At 43.4% G+C, this 14,449-nt stretch overlaps 1 protein-coding gene across 2 annotated transcripts in view; it reads left to right on the top strand.

Annotated features, from left to right (window-relative positions):
* SEZ6 (seizure related 6 homolog) overlaps positions 1 to 14,449 on the top strand; it is a 955,889-nt gene that overhangs the window by 926,873 nt on the left and 14,567 nt on the right. For both annotated transcript variants that reach the window (XM_069761206.1, XM_069761204.1), the window contains exon 14: positions 3,967 to 4,005. In XM_069761206.1, the coding sequence (XP_069617307.1) occupies positions 3,967 to 4,005 (39 nt within the window). The remainder of the gene's footprint in view (positions 1 to 3,966; positions 4,006 to 14,449) is intronic.

The following is a 14,449-nucleotide window of genomic DNA, read 5'->3' on the forward strand; positions in this document are numbered from 1 at the left end:
TTCTTGCCCGAACAAAAACGGTCCCTGCTTACATCAAGGATAAGAACATTGCGGGACAAGAAGAGAGTATCTCTAAGATGGGCCATGTCGGTTCTAGGTACCATGACATCTTGCATCCAGATGGTGGCATGGGCTCAAGACCACACCAGGATACTTCAGACACATATTCTGTCAAGCTGGGACGGATCCCCAGGGTCTCTAGACAAAAAGATCCGGATACCACCGCATGTAAAGTCCTCATTAACATGGTGGCTACAAAAAGAGAACTTTATAAGAGGAGTTCCCTGGTTGCAGGTCCCAGCAGTGACCATAACAGTAGATGCCAGTGGAAAAGGTTGGGGAGCTACGGTAGACCAGCACATATTCCAGGGATTCTGGTCAGCCGAAATAGCACAACAATCCTCGAATTTCAAAGAGCTAAAAGCAGTAGAAGAAATTCTCAAAGCGGCAGTAACTCTTGTACAAAATTCCCACTTAAAAATATACTCAGACAACATGACAACAGTTGCCCACCTTCGCCACCAGGGAAGTACAAGACACGAAGATCTAAAAAGAATATCAGCAAGAATATTTTCATGGGCCGAAGAACATGTTCTCTCCATATCTGCCCTACACATAAAAGGGGAGATAAACGTACAAGCCGACTTCCTGAGCAGAACAGAGGTCCATCCAGGAGAATGGAGCCTAAACCCAGAAGTCTTTCAGATACTAGTCAAAAGATGGGGACAGCCAGAAGTGGACTTGTTCGCGAACAGTCAGAACGCAAAGGTAGACCAGTTCTTCTCGCTAGATCCGATGAATCCGGGGTTAGCTGTGGACGCATTGGTCCAGCCATGGACATTCTCGCTAGCATACGCTTTCCCGCCATTGCCGGTCCTACCAAAAGTCCTGCAGAAAATAAGGACAGAAAAACTCAAGGTGATCCCAGTGTCTCCACTTTGGCCCAAAAGAGGTTGGTTTGGGGCCCTCATCAGTCTAAAGATAGATGGGCCAATAGCACTTCCACCGGTCAAAGACCTTCTCTACCAGGGGCCAATACTGCATCCAGATCCTGAGAGGCTACACTTAAATGCCTGGCTTCTGAATTCTCAATTCTGAGAACTAGAGTACTATCAAAGAGGGTAATTGAAACATTACAAAAAAGTCGCAAAACGGTTACTAATTCTATTTACCAAAAGATCTGGAAGACGTTCATCACATGGTGTGCTCCTGAGCAACCTAACCCATATAAACCAAACCTAGCCAAGATCCTGGATTTTCTACAAGATGGGCTGGAGAAGGGTCTCAGACCCAGCACCCTCAAGGTACAAGTGGCAGCCTTGAGCTCTTATTTTGACCAGTCTTTAGCCAACCATAGATGGGTAAGAAGATTCATGACGGCGGCATCCCGCATATCTCCAAGACCCATAAATATAGTTCCATCCTGGGACCTGAATATAGTCCTGAAAGGACTTACACTGCCACCATTTGAACCCTTATCTTCCATAACCATGGATAAACTCGCTTGGAAAACCACCTTCCTGGTAGCTATAACAACAGCCAGAAGAGTGGGTGAACTACAAGCCCTGTCAATCAATGAGCCCTACATGAAGATTCTTCAGGACAGGCTTATCCTACGATTAGACCCATCCTTTCTCCCAAAGGTCGTCTCCGATTTCCACAAATCGCAGGAGATAATTCTTCCGTCGTTCTATCAAGAACCAAAGAATGAGGAAGAGGAACATTTCCATACTTTGGATGTTCGAAGAATGGTACTCTATTATCTTCATGCATCAGAAAAGATTAGAAAGGATCAAAATCTGTTTATTCATCTTCTCGGCCAGAATAAGGGGAAGAAGACTTCCAGATCCACAATTGCAAATTGGATCAAAAGAGCAATCCTGGAGGCTTATCAAATTCAAGGCCTCCCACCACCAGGAAAGCTCACAGCCCATTCTACTAGAGCAACAGCTGTCTCCTGGGCCGAGAAAGCCAGTGCTTCCATCGAGCAAATATGCAGAGCGGCTACATGGTCCTCGGTCCATACGTTCTCCAAACATTACAGGCTTGACCTGATGTCAAAAGAAGACTTAGCCTTCGGAGAAAAAGTCCTTAGTGCTGTAGTCTCTCCTTGAAAATTACTCTTGGGTACTGCTCCAGGTATGCTGTCGTGGGGGGTTACTAGAGAAAATAGAATTATTCTTACCGTTAATTCGGTTTCTAGTAACCCACCACAACAGCAGGAGTAATCCCTCCCTTTGCTTAATATACGTTCTGAAAAGAATAAATATAATTTGAAGCATTCATTCTCCTGTGGTCCTTTATAATAACACTGAGGGGAGGATGAGGGAGGGGTTATTTAACCTCTTGTCATTTCCTGTCCCTATTAGGAAAGGGGTAACATCCTCCAGGTGTGCTGTCGTGGTGGGTTACTAGAAACCGAATTAACGGTAAGAATAATTCTATTTTTTGGTCACTGATCACCCGCTGTCATCGCTGGATCGGCGTGTGTGACGCCGATCCAGCGATGTGTTCACTGGTAACCAGGGTAAATATCGGGTTACTAAGCACAGGGCCGCTGACACAGTCAGTGCGGGAAGCTGACGCTGGGGGACGTGACAGACAACGGAATGTGAATATGTAGTGTTTTTTTTTTAACTTTTACAATGGTAACCAGGGTAAATATCGGGTTACTAAGCGCGGCCCTGCACTTAGTAACCCGATGTTTACCCTGGTTACCCGGGGACTTCGGCATCGTTGAAGACAGTTTCAACTATGCCGAAGTCTTTCCCCTGATCGTTGGTCGCTGGAGAGAGCTGTCTGTGTGACAGCTCCCCAGCGACCACACAACGACTTACCAACGATCACGGCCAGGTCGTATCGCTGGTCGTGATCGTTGGTAAGTCGTTTAGTGTAACGGTACCTTTAGTGAAAATGAACCTTCACACTGGCCGTGGCTTGCTAAAAACAACCTGAATATAGTAGCAAAAACAGATCCTTCATCTTAGTTATCATAGAGTCTTATACACTCCTCAACACTGAAAATACAACAGCAAGAAGGAAACATCATGAAATTATGGAAATAATAGGACAGATATATATCTTAATGATATGCAAATGATAGAATTGCGAACAAAATTGTCTATAAATCTTGATCTATTCTGTATCAAGAATGAGCATCATGCGCAAAAATCCCAGCACTTAGACACCTTTGTTTCTATCAGTGAGGTTATTAATGGTTGTGTGAAGAATTTTCTGCCATGCTGAGCGCTCATGGACTTGCAAATCTTCAATATCCGCTGCCGGCAGCTCCCTTTACAATTGACGACCAATGATACTGCCAGCCATGGAAGCACTATCACCTGACTTGTCTCCCATCGAGCACACCTGTAATGCCGTTGGTTGCCATTTGCTGTGGATCTAGATGATTTACATGCCCAAGTACAATCAGTGTGGTAGAACATTCTTTAGACAGCAATTAATAACCTCACTGATAGCAGCCAAGGCTGTAAGTGCAGGGATTTCTGTACATGGCGCCCATACTCGATACTGAATAAATCGAGATGTTTTGAAAATGTTGTTTCCATTTTTTCATCATTTATATATCCTTAATATGTCTATCCATCCTGTGATTTCCATAATTCCATGACTTTTCCTTTTTGATGATGCAATTTCAATGCTGAAAATTGTATATTAGCTAATAAAAATAGGTGTCAGTTAGCCAAATGGTTCACAATACACTAGACATTAAGACTCATGAGGTGAAAGAAACAATTTGCCAAGTTTTATTCTCCCTTTTGAGACGCCTGTAACCATTTTTCATGCTGCATTCTGGAGTTAAGAATTTGTGAACTGTTGGTGATTCAGTGAAATGCTAATCTCTAGATATTATTATAGTAATCTCAGGTTGTCACCAAAGTTCTGCTCGATTGCACTTACTGCTGTTATTGGAACAGAACTGAACTAATTCTCCACGTTCTTCCACAGCTTCATATAAAGAATTCTATAGTAACCAGGGAGTAGAAGGTGAGTGCTATCTAAACGTAATGTAAAGGCTGTGAGATTTATACCTTAGAATCACAACTTATAATGAACTTAAAGGGAATCTGCAGTGGGATTTCACCCCCAAAACTATTACTATACGCATTTAGCTATTTCACACACATGGCCGGTCCGTTCCTCCATTACTGAGAAATCAGAGTTTCAATTGATATGCAAACCAGTCTGAAGAACTATGGTAGGTCTGAAGCCTCTGTCACTCCGGCTCGATTCCCACCCAGCACTGCTTGAATGACAGCTAGTGATGAGCGAGTATACTCGTTGCTCTGGTTTTCCAGAGCACGCTCGGGTGGTCTCCGAGTATTTGTGACTGCTCGGAGATTTAGTTTTTGTTCACGCAGCTGCATGATTTACAGCTACTAGCCAGCCTGAGTACATGTGGGGGTTGCCTGGTTTCTAGGGAATCCCCACATGTAATCAAGCTGTCTAGTAGCCACAAATCATGCAGCTGCTGCAAGGAAAACTAAATCTCCGAGCAGTTACAAATACTCGGAGACCACCCGAGCGTACTCGGGAAAACCCGAGCAACGAGTACACTCGCTCATTACTACTGACAGCCTCTGTGCTGCGTGACTACAGGCAAAGGAGCCACCAGTCAACCAGAAGGAGGCGGTAATGGGTGAGAAATATAGCTGGGGCGACAGAGGCTTCAAAACTGTCCTTTACTCACCTTCCCCAGGTCCAGTATTAAGTCTCTGCTATTGCTCCCATTGTCTGTTATTTTCACATCGAGAACACTACAGCCAATCAGTGAGCTCAGCAGCTCCTGTCTTCATTTTGGGTAAGGCGGCTCTGCTCAGTTACTGGCTGCCCAGCTGTTAACTAGTGCTAAGCACTGCAGACAATAACAAACACTGGGCAGCAGGAAACACCCATCACAGGACCTGAGGAGAGTGAGTAAAGATCTTTTTTTTTTTTTTTTTTTTAAAAAGGAAATTGCAGCTGGGGGCGAGAAGTTTTTCAAAACTGGAAAACCCCTCCCTAAATACTAAAGTGCAGTGCTTCAGATAAAATAAAAAAAACACATACCCACCTCACAGACTGTCACTGTGGCAGCAATGTCTACGCTGCGTCTCCCAGCGGTCACATGGCATTGTTATGGTACACAGATTGGCTGCAGCCTTTTAGTATTCAGTCAGTTAAATAGGTGGAGATAGAGGAATATTTACACTTGGAATATTTAGGGCACTTTACATGGCTTCTTATTGTCATTTATACTATTAATTTATGGGGAAAAAAGTGTAGCTACTAATTATATAAATACTTAATAAACACAGCATTCTGTAGGGTTTTCCATCCTTAGAATAATGTTATTGTATTACTTAATCACTGTATCATGATGCAACATTCTAAGAATCCTTGTATTACTTCAGTGGCATGTAAAAGTTTTGGCTCCCCCGGTCAAAATTACTGTTATTGTGAACAATTAAGCAAGTTGAAAATGAAATTGTCTCTAATATGGCTAAAGATAAAGATGACAGATTTCCATTGTATTTTAGGCAAACAAAATTTATATATATTACACTGGTCAACGCAATTTTTCTGGCAAAAGGTTTTAAAACATATTTTAAGCCAATTTTGGCTGCTGGTTACGAATATGAACTCCGTTTTTGGCTATCACATCAGGATTTCGAGATATTTTCAATTTTTTGATGAAAATTACTCCTAACGTTTTATGATAAAAACACATGATTTTCGGTACTACATTTTGTATATTTTTAATCAAGGAATAACAAAGATTACAAAGTCTATGTACAGCAAATCAAATATACTTACAGAATTAAACTACAAAATATAAAAACACATATATATGGCACACAGATGAATGACAAGTGGCAGTTATTTGAACTTTCTTGGCTGATCTGTGATGTACGGCTTCTGGGTTGTCTCTCATCAAGCTCCAGCAATAGACAGCCATCATATGTGAGTCCCACCGGCCTTGATACAGTTCTTCCATTGTATTAATGTCCTGATGAAAACGCTCCCCTTGTTCCTCGCTCACATCCCCAAAGTTCTCCGGAAAAAAGTCCAAATGACTGTGTAAATAGTGAATCTTGATACTCATTCTACATCCAAGATTTTGCAGACTCATTAGTAGCTCTTCCACAATCTCATCTTAGTTGTCTGCTTTCTTATTCCCTAGAAAATTCTGCACGACATTACAAAATGCATTCCAAGCTCTTTCTTCTGTCTCATTCATTTACGTGATATAATTTGGGTCTCTCATAAGTGTTCTTATTTGAGGTCCTTCAAATATTCCAGCCTTTTTCTTCTCTTCACTACGACCAGGAATAGTTGAACATATATAGTTAAAGCATTCTCCACTGTGATTGAGAGCTTTGACGAACTGCTTCATCAATCCAAGTTTTATGTGTAAGGGAGGAAAGACAATGTCCTTCCTATCCAACAGAGGATCATGGATGACATTCTTATTGCCAAATGCCAAACTCTGTCGCTGAGGCCATTCAGTTTTCATCCAATGCTCTGCTGTAACTCTACTGTCCCAGTAGAACAGAAAACAAGGTGGTTATCATAACAAATGGGAATTATGCATGTTCAAAGAAAACAAAGATATTCTCACATTTATTGGGAGACTAAATGAAAACTAAGTTTACCTTAGTGAACCGTATAAACCGGCACTTTTCATACACTACTTATATTTATGATGGAATTCTTGAAAATGGGCTATATACCTGTAGCGCAAAAACGTGATGTAATAGAGAAATTATAAAATCAGATTTGAATTCAGCACCCTCAAATTAGTCTAAAACTGTTCTTAAAGTCTATGCCATGCCAGAAAATTTTCTGTTTTTTTGTAGACCAGTGTTATATACTATACTATATATATATATATATACACATTTTTAAGATTACAAAAAGGAAAATGGGTCGATGCAAAAGTTTGGGCACCCTGTTATGATCTGGTGATTAAGGAGCGAGATGCGTCTAGCTCTGAGCAGGTGGCAACTATACTGACCGCAGTCCCTAAGCTCAACACAACACTAGAAGCAGCCGTGGAATGCTCCTAACTCTACCTAGGCATCTCGTCACAGCCTAAGAGCTAACTACCCCTGAAGACAGAAGCAGGAAAACTATCTTGCCTCAGAGAAAATCCCCAAAGGATAGATTAGCCCCCCACAAATAATGACTGTGAGAGGAGAAGGAAATGACATACGTAGTATGAAACAAGATTTAGCACAGGAGGCCACTTCTAGCTAGATAGAAAATAGTACAGGACAGAACGCTGTGCGGTCAGTAATAAAAACTAGAAAAAGTCCACCGCAGAGAAATGCAAAAATCTCCACACCTGACTAAAGGTGTGGAGGGCAAACTCTGCTGCCCAGAGCTTCCAGCTTAGCTGAATAGATCCATACTGAAAAGCTGGACAAATGAACAAAAACAAAGAAAGTGCTGAACAACAAGTCCACAACAAGAGAACCGCAAAAGGACAAGCAAGGACTTAGCTTTGATGAACTGGTCAGAGTGTCAGGAAAGTCCTAAGAGCAATGACTCCAGGCAGGAACAATGACAACTGGCATTGAATGAGGGAAAAGGCCAGACTAATATAGCCGAGCCAGAAAGACGATCAGTGAAAACAGCTACTGAAGCTAAATCCAAGAAGCAGCCATACCACTCAAAACCACAGGAGGGAGCCAAAGAGCAGAACTCACAAAAATGCTACTTACAACCACCGGAGGGAGCCCAAGAGCGGAATTCACAACAGTACCCCCCCCTTAAGGAGGGGTCACCAAACCCTCACCAGAGCCCCCAGGCCGATCAGGATGAGCCAAATGAAAAGCACGAACCAAATCGGCGGCATGAACATCGGAGGCAACAACCCAAGAATTATCCTCCTGGCCATAACCCTTCCACTTGACAAGATACTGAAGCTTCCGCCTCGAAAAACGAGAATCCAAAATTTTCTCAACCACATATTCCAACTCCCCCTCAACCAACACCGGGGCAGGAGGATCAACAGATGGAACAACGGGCACCACATATCTCCGCAACAAAGATCTATGGAAAACATTGTGGATGGCAAAAGAGGCTGGAAGGGCCAAACGAAAAGACACAGGATTGATAATCTCAGAAATCTTATAAGGACCAATAAACCGAGGCTTGAACTTAGGGGAAGAAACCTTCATAGGAACATGACGAGAGGACAACCAAACCAAATCCCCACACGAAGCCGGGGACCAACACACCGACGGCGGTTAGCAAAACGCTGAGCCTTTTCCTGGGACAACGTCAAATTGTCTACCACATGAGTCCAAATCTGCTGTAACCTGTCCATCACAGAATCAACACCAGGACAATCAGAAGGCTCAACCTGCCCTAAAGAAAAACGAGGATGGAAACCAAAATTACAAAAGAAAGGCGAAACCAAAGTAGCCGAACTGGCCCGATTATTATGGGCAAACTCGGCCAACGGCAAGAAAGTCACCCAATCATCCTGATCTGCAGACACAAAGCATCTCAAATAGGTTTCCAAGGTCTGATTAGTTCGCTCAGTTTGGCCATTGGTCTGAGGATGGAACGCCGATGAAAAAGACAAATCAATGCCCATCCTAGCACAAAAGGCCCGCCAAAACCTGGAAACAAACTGGGAACCTCTGTCAGACACAATATTCTCCGGAATGCCATGCAAACGAACCACATGCTGAAAAAACAATGGAACCAAATCAGAGGAGGAAGGCAATTTAGGCAAAGGTACCAAATGGACCATTTTAGAGAACCGGTCACAAACCACCCAGATAACAGACATCCTCTGGGACACAGGAAGATCCGAAATAAAATCCATGGAAATATGCGTCCAAGGCCTCTCCGGGACGGGCAAAGGCAAAATCAACCCACTAGCGCGGGAACAGCAAGGCTTGGCTCGGGCGCAAGTCCCACAGGACTGCACAAAAGCACGGACATCGCGCGACAAGGAAGGACACCAAAAGGCCCTAGCAACCAAATCTCTGGTACCAAAAATCCCAGGATGACCAGCCAACACTGAACAATGGACCTCAGAAATCACCTTACTCGTCCATCTATCAGGAACAAACAGCTTCCCCACAGGACAGCGGTCAGGCCTATCAGCCTGAAATTCCTGAAGCACCCGCCGCAAATCAGGGGAGATGGCAGAAAGAATCACCCCTTCCTTAAGAATGCCAACCGGCTCAAGGACTCCAGGAGAATCCGGCAAAAAACTCCTAGAGAGGGCATCCGCCTTAACATTCTTAGATCCTGGAAGATACGAGACCACAAAATCAAAACGGGAGAAAAACAGGGACCACCGAGCCTGTCTAGGGTTCAGCCGCTTGGCCGACTCAAGGTAAATCAAATTCTTATGATCGGTCAAGACCACAATGCGGTGCTTGGCTCCGTCAAGCCAATGTCGCCACTCCTCAAATGCCCACATCATAGCCAACAACTCCCGATTGCCGACATCATAATTGCGTTCCGCAGGCGAAAACTTTCTGGAAAAAAAAGCACACGGGTTCATCAAAGAACCATCAGACTCCCTCTGAGACAAAACGGCCCCTGCCCCAATCTCAGAAGCGTCAACCTCAACCTGAAAAGGAAGAGAAACATCCGGTTGACGCAACACAGGGGCAGAAGTAAATCAGCGTTTAAGCTCCTGAAAGGCCTCAACAGCCTCAGAGGACCAATTAGTCACATCAGCGCCTTTCTTCGTCAAATCGGTCAGGGGTTTAACCACACTAGAGAAGTTGGCAATGAAACAGCGATAAAAATTAGCAAAGCCCAAAAATTTCTGAAGGCTCTTCACAGATGTGGGTTGAATCCAGTCATGAATGGCTTGGACCTTAACAGGATCCATTCCTATAGACGAAGGGGAAAAAATAAACCCCAAAAAAGAGACCTTCTGAACTCCAAATAGGCACTTAGACCCCTTCACAAATAGAGCATTATCACGAAGGATCTGGAATACCATCCTGACCTGCTTCACATGAGACTCCCAATCATCGGAAAAAATCAAAATATCATCCAAATACACAATCAAGAATTTGTCAAGATAATTGCGGAAAATATCATGCATGAAAGACTGGAACACAGATGGAGCATCAGAGAGCCCAAATGGCATCACAAGATATTCAAAATGGCCTTCGGGCGTATTAAATGCAGTCTTCTATTCGTCACCCTGTTTAATATGAACAAGATTATATGCCCCTCGAAGGTCAATCTTGGTAAACCAACTAGCCCCCTTATTCCTAGCAAACAAATCAGAGAGCAAAGGTAAAGGGTATTGGAATTTGACCGTGATCTTATTAAGAAGGCGATAATCAATACAGGGTCTTAAGGAGCCATCCTTCTTGGCAACAAAAAAGAATCCCGCTCCCAATGGTGACGAAGACGGCCGAATATGCCCCTTCTCTAAAGACTCCTTAACATAGCTCCGCATGGCGGCATGCTCTGGCACAGACAGGTTGAAAAGTCGGCCCTTAGGGAACTTACAGCCAGGAATCAATTCAATAGCACAATCACAGTCCCTATGTGGAGGAAGGGAACTGGACTTGGGCTCATCGAATACATCCTGGAAATCTAACAAAAATTCAGGAACATCAGAAGAGGGGGAAGAGGAAATTGACATCAAAGGAACGTCACTATGTACCCCTTGACAACCCCAACTAGTCAAGGACATTGATTTCCAATCCAGCACTTGATTGTGTACTTGTAACCATGGAAAACCCAGTACAACAACATCATGTAAATTATGCAACACCAGAAAACGGCAATCTTCCTGATGTGCAGGAGCCGTGTACATAGTCATCTGCGTCCAGTACTGAGGTTTATTCTTGGCCAATGGTGTAGCATCAATACCCCTCAAGGGTATGGGGCTCTGCAAAGGCTGCAAAGAAAAACCACAGCGCCTAGCGAATTCTAAGTCCATTAAGTTCAGAGCAGCGCATGAATCAACAAATGCAATGACAGAAAAAGATGACAATGAGCAAATCAGGGTCACAGACAGGAGAAACTTAGGCTGCACAGTACTAATGGTAACAGATCTAGCGACCCTCTTAATACGCTTAGGGCAATCAGAAATAGTATGAGCAGAATCACCACAGTAAAAACACAGCCCATTCTGACGTCTGTATCCCCTCTGTTCCGCTCTAGTCAAAATCCTATCACATTGCATGGGCTCAGGACTTTGCTCTGAGGACACTGCCATATGGTGCACCACTTTGCGTTTGCGCAGGCGCCAATCAATCTGAATGGCCAGAGACATAGATTCGCTCAGACCAACAGGCGTGGGAAACCCCACCATAACATCTTTTAGGGCTTCAGAAAGACCCTTTCTGAAAATTGCTGCCAGGGCCTCCTCATTCCATTTAGTGAGCACAGACCATTTTCTAAATTTCTGGCAGTATAATTCTGCCGCTTCCTGACCCTGACACAGGGCCAACAGTGTTTTCTCAGCATGCTCTACAGAGTTAGGTTCGTCATACAATAATCCGAGCGATTGAAAAAATGCATCTACATTAAGCAATGCCGGATTCCCTGACTCAAGAGAGAATGCCCAGTCCTGAGGGTCGCCACGCAGAAGAGAAATAACTATCTTTACTTGCTGAATGGGGTCACCAGACGAACGGGGTTTCAGAGCAAAAAACAATTTGCAATTATTTTTAAAGTTCAAACACTTAGATCTATCCCCATAAAACAAATCCGGAGTAGGAATTCTAGGCTCTAAGGCCGGAGTCTGAACCACATAATCTTGAATACTCTGTACTCTTGCAGCAAGCTGATCCACACGAGAAAACAAACCCTGAACATCCATGCCTGCATCCAAATCCCGAATCACCCAGAGATCAAGAGGAAGGAAAAAGACAAAACAAACTAAAGAAAAAAAAATGGCTCAGAACTCTTTTTCTCTTCCTTCTTTTGAGAGGCATTTAGCTCATTTTTGGCCAGTTGTACTGTTATAATCTGGTGATTAAGGAGCGACATGCGTCTAGCTCTGAGCAGGTGGCAACTATACTGACCACAGTCCCTAAGCTCAACACAACACTAGAAGCAGCCGTGGAATGCTCCTAACTCTACCTAGGCATCTCGTCACAGCCTAAGAGCTAACTACCCCTAAAGATAGAAGCAGGAAAACTATCTTGCCTCAGAGAAAATCCCCAAAGGATAGATTAGCCCCCCACAAATAATGACTGTGAGAGGAGAAGGAAATGACATACGTAGTATGAAACAAGATTTAGCACAGGAGGCCACTTTAGCTAGATAGAAAATAGTACAGGACAGAACGCTGTGCGGTCAGTAATAAAAACTAGAAAAAGTCCACCGCAGAGAAATGCAAAAATCTCCACACCTGACTAAAGGTGTGGAGGGCAAACTCTGCTGCCCAGAGCTTCCAGCTTAGCTGAATAGATCCATACTGAAAAGCTGGACAAATGAACAAAAACAAAGAAAGTGCTGAACAACAAGTCCACAACAAGAGAACCGCAAAAGGACAAGCAAGGACTTAGCTTTGATGAACTGGTCAGAGTGTCAGGAAAGTCCTAAGAGCAATGACTCCAGGCAGGAACAATGACAACTGGCATTGAATGAGGGAAAAGGCCAGACTAATATAGCCGAGCCAGAAAGACGATCAGTGAAAACAGCTGCTGAAGCTAAATCCAAGAAGCAGCCATACCACTCAAAACCACAGGAGGGAGCCAAAGAGCAGAACTCACAAAAATGCTACTTACAACCACCGGAGGGAGCCCAAGAGCGGAATTCACAACAGCACCCTGTATGGTCAGTACATAGTAGCACCCCCTTTTGAAAGTATTACAGCTTGTAAACGCTTTTTGTAGCCAACCAAGAGTCTTGCAATTTTTGTTTGTGGGATTTTCATCCCTTTCTTGGAGTTCCAGCCACAGATTTTCAATTATATTCAGATCAGTTCAGATCAGGGGACTGTGAGGGCCATTGTAAAACCTTCAGCTGCACCTTTTGAGGTAGTCTATAGTGGATTTTGACGTGTGTTTAGGATCATTATCCATTTGTAGAAACCATCCTCTGTTCATCTTCAGCTCTTTTTACAGATGGTGCTATGTTTGCATCAAGAATTTGTTGACATTTCATTGAATCCATTCTTCCGTCTACCCATGAAATGTTCCCCGTGCCATTGGCTGCAATACAACCCCAAAGCATGATTGATCCACCCCCATGCTTAATGGTTGGCGAGATGTTTTTTTCCTGAAATTCATAGTTACATAGTTACATAGTTATTAAGGTTGAAGGAAGACTATATGTCCATCTAGTTCAACCCATAGCCTAACCTAACATGCCCTAACATGTTGATCCAGAGGAAGGCAAAAAAAACCCATGTGGCAAAGAGTAAGCTCCACATTGGGGAAAAAAATTCCTTCCCGACTCCACATACGGCAATCAGACTAGTTCCCTGGATCAACGCCCTATCAAGGAATCTAGTGTATATACCCTGTAACATTATACTTTTCCAGAAAGGTATCCAGTCCCCTCTTAAATTTAAGTAATGAATCACTCAATACAACATCATACGGCAGAGAGTTCCATAGTCTCACTGCTCTTACAGTAAAGAATCCGCGTCTGTTATTATGCTTAAACCTTTTTTCTTCCAACCGCAGAGGATGCCCCCTTGTCCCTGTTTCAGGTCTATGATTAAAAAGATCATCAGAAAGGTCTTTGTACTGTCCCCTCATATATTTATACGTTAAAATAAGATCACCCCTTAGTCTTCGTTTTTCCAAACTAAATAGCCCCAAGTGTAATAACCTATCTTGGTATTGCAGACCCCCCAGTCCTCTAATAACCTTGGTCGCTCTTCTCTGCACCCGCTCCAGTTCAGCTATGTCTTTCTTGAACACCGGAGACCAGAACTGTGCACAGTATTCTAAGTGTGGTCGAACTAGTGACTTGTATAGAGGTAAAATTATATTCTCCTCATGAGCATCTATGCCTCTTTTAATGCATCCCATTATTTTATTTGCCTTTGTAGCCGCTGCCTGACACTGGCCACTGAATTTAAGTTTGTCATCCACCCATACACCCAGGTCTTTTTCATTGACGGTTTTGCCCAGAGTTTTAGAATTAAGCACATAATTATACATCTTATTACTTCTACCCAAGTGCATGACCTTACATTTATCCCCATTAAAGCTCATTTGCCATTTATCAGCCCAAGCTTCTAGTTTACATAAATCATCCTGTAATATAAAATTGTCCTCCTCTGTATTGATTACCCTGCAGAGTTTAGTGTCATCTGCAAATATTGAAATTCTACTCTGAATGCCCCCTACAAGGTCATTAATAAATATGTTAAAAAGAAGAGGGCCCAATACTGACCCCTGTGGTACCCCACTGCTAACCGCGATCCAGTCCGAGTGTGCTCCATTAATAACCACCCTTTGTTTCCTATCCCTGAGCCAGCTCTCAACCC

Source organism: Ranitomeya imitator, chromosome 3 (assembly GCF_032444005.1).
Source record: "Ranitomeya imitator isolate aRanImi1 chromosome 3, aRanImi1.pri, whole genome shotgun sequence".
NCBI lineage: Eukaryota > Metazoa > Chordata > Amphibia > Anura > Dendrobatidae > Ranitomeya > Ranitomeya imitator.